Here is a 6,617-nt window from a genome sequence, read left to right as displayed (position 1 = left end):
GGGATTGCGGGGTGCGGCAGAGGGTGCCGTCCGCGGAGGTGCGGGTGGGTTTTGGCGTGGCCAGGTGACCCCGCGGGAGGGCTGCTACCGCGGGGACCGGCCGGGAGCGCGCCCCTTGCAGGCAGCGTGCACAGGAATGGGATGCTAATTAAAAAAACAACCAAAAAAACCCCAACCAGAGGGGCTTTTTTACATTTGGAAATACGGGAATGCTAACTCTTCCCGACTTTTCTGGGAGAATTTTTTGGGACTTTCCAGATAGAACTTACGAGTTTTGGGGAGTTTACTGAAAGGATGAGGTATTACCCGTAAGACACGCTCCCTTTCTTTCAAAGTGCTGGTCGTATGGAGTGCTATCAATTCTGCTTCTTTTGAAGTTGCCTAACTTTAAGAAAAATCCTTCCACTTCTCAGTCTAAAGCTCCTGGAACTTTTTATGGCACTCATCTAATGGGTTCTTGGGGACTCATTTAGGAACATCCAAACAAGTTTCATCACAATCTTGCAGTGGGTCAAGGGACTTCGTAAGTGCGCAACATCTCTTCCAGAATTATCTGCATTGATCTGTAATTTCCTCACTGAAAAAAATATTCACAATCTGTACAACTCAGAAAAAGTAAAAATAAAAGAAGCAGTTTTCACCTATTGTCTCCACTTGTTACTGGAGAAACAAAGTTGTAAGTGATGGAGTCTCTGTTAGATTGATTTTAATTTAGAAGATTGTATCTTTTGAAGCTCATCATATCCATGAGTTGTTTGTATCACTATTATTTGGAAGTAGGGATTGCAGGGCTTTTTTGCACTGGAATCAAGAGGTGCAATGGTATGTTGGAAAAATGTTGGCCTGCAATTGAGTTCTTGCATTTTTTTGTAAATTTATTTTAAAATATTAGATCTTAGTCCTACAAATGGATAATTCGCTTGGCACAGACATAGTTAGCATAGAGTTTTACACAGGTAAAGCTCTGTGGAAGTCAGGTGCCTACTTGTTTGAAGATGACAATAGGTTAGCCTTACCTAGGTTTTGTTATTTACTACATGTAGGATCCATTTAGGACTCATTTAACTCTTCAGGCTAGATTTTTTGAGATATTGATAGACCTTGGTTGATCAGTATATGTATATGGAAAGGTTAGAAAATTTGGTTTTCAGGACATCAGATTTCCCATCAAAATTTTGCAGGCAGCTTGCCACAGGAAGAATTTTGGAATTCAGCTTGTACAGGTAAAAGTATTCTCGTCCTGTTTCTAGGACAGAGGTGTACATCACAGCATGTTCACAAGTAATCTGTCAGAAAGAAAAGGCTTTGGTAGTCAGGAAAAGTGGTATGTATGCATTCTGCTTTGAAGCAGCAGTGTGCAGTGGGACTCAGCTTGGCTGGGCTGTGAGGGACTGCATTTCTTTGAATGGCAGGTGAGCTCATGGTGTGACTGTGGCTCTTACATCACAGAGGTTAGGTGGGTCAGTAAAGATTACGGTCCAGTTTCTTTTTTTTCTTCTTACTTATTCAAAGTTTCTGTCTGAGGCTGGGATTTACTGGTGACACCCAAGTCCAGAGACACCCATCTCTGAGTGCTGGACTGGCTGTACCCAGTGCTCCCATCCTTGCTGGAGAGGAAGGAACGTAGCAGCCGGGGTCAGGGCATCCCTTCTGCCTTTCCTGGCTGCAACCCCAGTTACTTTGGGTGCCGTCATCCTTATTGAGTAGCAGAGATGGGTAGAGAGAGCTCATGCTAGTTCGGGAACCTGCTGTGATCTGTGCTAATCCTCCAATCTAGATTTCTACCTGTTTTGTTTTGGTTTTTTTTTTCCCCAAAACTTTTCATTTCAGCATCATCCTAGCCAGTCTAGCTGTAGGCCAGAGTCCAGTTATGAGCTTCCTAATCCAAGTATCGTCCTGTACCCAGTCTTGTTCATTCACAGCATTAAGGCCAGTCACTTGCAGCCTCCAGTTACCCTGTCAGTCCCTTCAGGCTCCTTTGGTATTTTAGTCTTTTCTCTCTGATAATCCTCAGAGAACTCCTACTTTTCTGGATGTCATGCAAGGACAGAAGACCAGGGGTCTGAACAAAGCAAGGTGGTCCACTGAAGGGCAAAAAAAGCTAGGGACAGTGAGACTTGCTCCAAAAGATTACAAAAAACTTGCAGAGAAGGGTGTGTTGCTGTCTTATCTCATGTTATGGCCACTAGTATGGATTTATACATTGGATTAGCTTGAAAATGTGTTTGAACACAGTTTTGATGTAAGGATATGTTCGTGGGAATTTGTAGAATTTATAATATGAAAAATGGACAATCAAGATGAGATTCAGCTGCAGATTAAGACACATGAGTGTCTACACCTATTTGACTAAGACACTTATCTACATATGGACTAGGTTGTTATAGTCAAGTTGTGATCAGTGGAGAGATCTTGTCAATCCTTGCAGTGAAACGTGGAGATGAATTCAGCCCAAGTAGACACCAAGCAGCTGGCCAGCTCAATAGTTGTAGGCTCTTAACTATGATGGCTAAATCATCCTTGAGTATGAGGGAGTTTAGACACCCAAACAGTGTCTTAATCTGGAGCTGAATCCTTCCCCCAAAGTACATGTTATTTCATTATTTGAAGATCCCTTTTAAACTATTGTAACAGATTGCAGAATGTATTTGTTAATACAGCATACAATCTATGGCATTTAATATGTACTTAACTGCTCTTGTTGTAATCCAGCCTTTTTTAGATCTATCTTTTGGGTTCTGCCACTGCTCCTTGTTCTGTCTCCAGTGAATTCATCCAGTTGTGCGATGGGAAATAAAACTACAATCCATGCGAAGTATAAGAATATACTAATCCATGACATCAATGAGCTGGTAGGTAATAGCTCTTGGGCTTTCAAAAACTGTTCATTATTTTTAGGTGATAGCAAATAATAGTAATAAAGCAGATCTAATGTTAACATATGATAGAAGACCAATTTAAAATCACATGTTATCCTGGAATGGTGGCTTTATTTGAGCTGGTAAGACATTCAGACTCTTTTAATACGTGGATGCTGCCTATTTGCAAGTACAAATATCGCGAGACAGGTATTTGTGCCTATGCACAATGTGGTTAGACACATGCACCATTTGGCCCTAAATAGTATAATATATTATATTAAAAAGTACTCTTTTCTGAAGTAATTTCTTTACTACTTATGTTTACATCTTCTTATCAAGAGAATAAAGCATTACACAACCTGTAATTTGTTCTGCTATTGGCAGACTTACTGACTGAAGGTTTATGTTGTCCATTGAATACAAATGCAGAGGCACAAAATTGATAAAACAATACATTTTTTACCTATTAATACATCTTGTTTGGCCAACAAGCAATCAACTTTTCTCGATGGCAGCAGACAAAAACTTAACTTTCTCAATTGTGAATCTCCTCCATTATGTCTTTAGCAGCCAGATTTATTATAGCTTTGTAAAACAGTATCGTAACAGTTTGCCAATCCATGCCCAAAAACCTACCTTCCAACTCTTCATCTTGAATTATTAACAATTAAATTAGTCTGTCAAGAACACTTCAATGGGAGAAAGCATTTTCCATAGTTGGATTAGCAGAGGCATGTCTACAAAAATGGGATTCTTCTGAGTCCGTCACTAAACAAGAATTTATCATCTGTTACAGTCTTAATCAAGATCTACTTTCACAAAATACAAGTGATATGCAATGCTTTTCCAAACATGAAATCAGGAGCAATTATATTTCTTCACACTTACTATTCACCACCATGTTTCAGAGCACTATGCCAGTGGTTTCCAACTTTTTTCTACCAAGACACATCAGGCTTCATCTGGAAACAAAATACCTTTAGGGTCAGGGAATGACCATTTAATCTTCAAAAACATTCTGAACATGTTGCATTTGTTGAGATTATGAAGAGAAAAGGGTAATTCTCCACAGATAAATTACCTTATTCTGAACAAGACACCAAAGATGGGGAAAATATTCATGGCCATATTAGAAGAGATAAGTAGCCCCTTTGGTTTGTCATCGTATTCTGACACAAAGTGTTTCCTAGAGAACAACAATAAACCCTCTTGGTGAGCAGTCACAAGATAGCTCACCTCCAAGATCCTGCTGTCGTCCTGTGGTGGAGAGCCAGGAGGTGCGTCCCAGCTCTGCTGGAGCTGCAGGGTCAGGGAAGCTGGGTGGGTGTCCTGGGCTGGACATGGCAATGCCTTGCCACTACCCAACTGCAGGATGAAGCTTGATGCACTCGGTGCCCTAGGGTTGCCATCAAGGATTTGAATGGAGCAATGCCATTCTTCCAGATACATTTTCAGTCTTTATCTTTTTTATTGTAATAGATATTATAGAGGGTTTTTTTAGGAGACTGTATGAGAACTAAAACTGTTATTCAACTAAATAAATAAAGCCTTAATGAATTAATGTTTGGGAATGTACTGAACTCTGAAGCTTTTATGTCCTAGGATAGGCATGCACAAGCAACTATTCTGCAAATTTCTTCGTTTTCCTGTCTTTATTTTTCCCAGAGAGATTAATTTGTCTTCTGTGTAAAATCAGTGTAGTCTTGTCACTATAACTTAACAGCAAATCTTACAGACAGGGCTGTTTGGGTGAGAGCAACTGCCCACTAGGCACTTTTCTGCAATTGCAGAGCCAAAGTCAGTAGCTGTCAGTCCCTCAGCCTGATGTTTGGAGGCAGTTATGGAGAAGACTAGTGGGTTGTATACTAGACCTTCACAAGTTAATGTGGTTTTCACTAATGCCTTTCTGAGGCCAGGGTTTCCCTTAGGTTGCTTTAGTTACAGCCAATAAACTGCCTTCAGAATTGGTTACTCTATGTTATACTTACACTAAAGATGATCTGAGGTAATCTATGAGAATGGGTAAATACCTTAGCAGTTAGCAAATGAAGCCACAGATATATAGGTTATAGGGTGATTATTTATTTATTTATTTATTTTAAAATCTTGTTGCTGTGTGACTGTAGCAAAAATTCATTCTGTTGTGGTACAAGGAGAGAGAGATGTGTATTATCTTCCTAATGTTTTGGGGGTTTTTTGAGGGTTTTTTTGTCTCTTGATTTTGAAAACACTTCCTGGATGATGTTCTATTCATCTTGGGTGAACTTCTGAAATATAGGCAAAGTTACACAAACTTTTGCAGAAAAACTTTAAGAATTCAGGTGTCTAATGTGTTCATATGCATGCCTAAGTGAGCAGATCTAACAAAATTGTCATGATCTGCCTTTTTAAAAGCTCTTCTGGTTGTATTAGGTTATCTGGATACAGGCTGAAGAAGAAAGTGAAGGAATTCTGTTGAGTTGGGTTCAGCTGTCATCTTGATGACAAGTGTGAAAGTAGAAGAACCCCACCCCCACCCCCAGAGAATAGACCATTGATAAAAGATTATGGTCATGCAAAGGGAGCAAGTGATATTGCTTATGACATCTTCTGTTGGTGCATATGCAGAGTGAGTGCCACAATCTATTTAGATGCCTGGGGCATGTATTTATTGAGATAAACATTGACAGACATATTTGAGGTCCATGTAACATTTAAATATTCCTGTGTGTTTTAAAATGCCAAAGAACCAAGTAATTTGATAGAATATGAAGGTTTAAAATGCATAGATTGTGTCCATTTCTCGGGTCCCCAGTATGAGAGAAATATGGAGCTGTTGGAGGAGTCCAGCAAAGGACCATGAAGATGATGAAGGGACTGAAACATATCTCCCATGAAGAAAGGCTGAGAGAGCTGGGACTGTTCAGCCTGGAAAAGAGAAGGCTCAGGGGGATCTTATCAACACCTGAAGGGAGGGTACACAGAGCCTGGCTCTTCTCAGTGCCCAGTAACAGGACCTGGGGCAATGGGTACACACTGAAAACAGTTTTTCAGTTTGAGGGTAACAGAGCACTGGCACAGGTTGCCCAGAGAGACTGTGGAGTCTCCCTCCTTGGAAATAATCAGAACCCATCTGGACATGGTCCTGGGCAGCCAGCTCCAGGTGGCCCTGCCTGAGCAGGGAGGTTGGACCAGATGACCTCCAGAGGTCCCTTCCAGCCTCAACTGTTCTGTGATTCTATGCGATACTATGAATACCTTTAGAAATTGTAGGTAGGTTGGGGTTTTCTTTGCCTGCTTGCCAAGGAAAAGCTCAGGAGTCTACACTGACCCTGCTACATCAGAGGAGATGCTACAGAACAATTTAATGTTGACATCACCAGCTGTTAGTGAGAAACTTGGCTCACTTGATTAAAAGTACTTCCTTCCATGTTTAAACAAATATGATATTTTACAGGTAAATATGTCTGCAGAGTATCGTGACAGGTGCTGCAAGAATAAAAAACATGAAAATAGCAAAGTGTTTTTCTGCAATGATACTCAGGTAAAATTTAACTTCTCAGAATTTATTTTAGAGAATACAGATTCAAATGGGTTCTTTTTACAGTCCAGTCCCTGAATAACATATTATGATAGAGAGTAATATTACCTTTTAACAGTCAAATCATGACATTCAGACTTGTACCTTCTTTAAATTTGGAATCACACAATTTCTCAAGTAAATTGATATTTTAAAAATTAAAATATGAAGCAATTCCATATCCAATAAATGCACTT

At 40.0% G+C, this 6,617-nt stretch overlaps 1 protein-coding gene across 1 annotated transcript in view; it reads left to right on the top strand.

Moving 5' to 3' along the window:
- Nucleotides 1–907: 907 nt before the first annotated feature.
- The window catches only part of LOC113476147, a 9,447-nt gene continuing 3,737 nt past the window's right edge, over nt 908–6,617 (top strand). The window contains exons 1-3 of the mRNA XM_026841479.1: nt 908–956; nt 2,713–2,852; nt 6,298–6,384. Coding sequence (XP_026697280.1) covers nt 908–956; nt 2,713–2,852; nt 6,298–6,384 — 276 coding nt within the window. The remainder of the gene's footprint in view (nt 957–2,712; nt 2,853–6,297; nt 6,385–6,617) is intronic.

The sequence above is a fragment of the Athene cunicularia genome (assembly GCF_003259725.1).
Source record: "Athene cunicularia isolate RWA chromosome 2 unlocalized genomic scaffold, athCun1 chr2_part1, whole genome shotgun sequence".
Lineage (NCBI taxonomy): Eukaryota > Metazoa > Chordata > Aves > Strigiformes > Strigidae > Athene > Athene cunicularia.
This window is presented reverse-complemented; position numbering and strand designations above follow the sequence as displayed.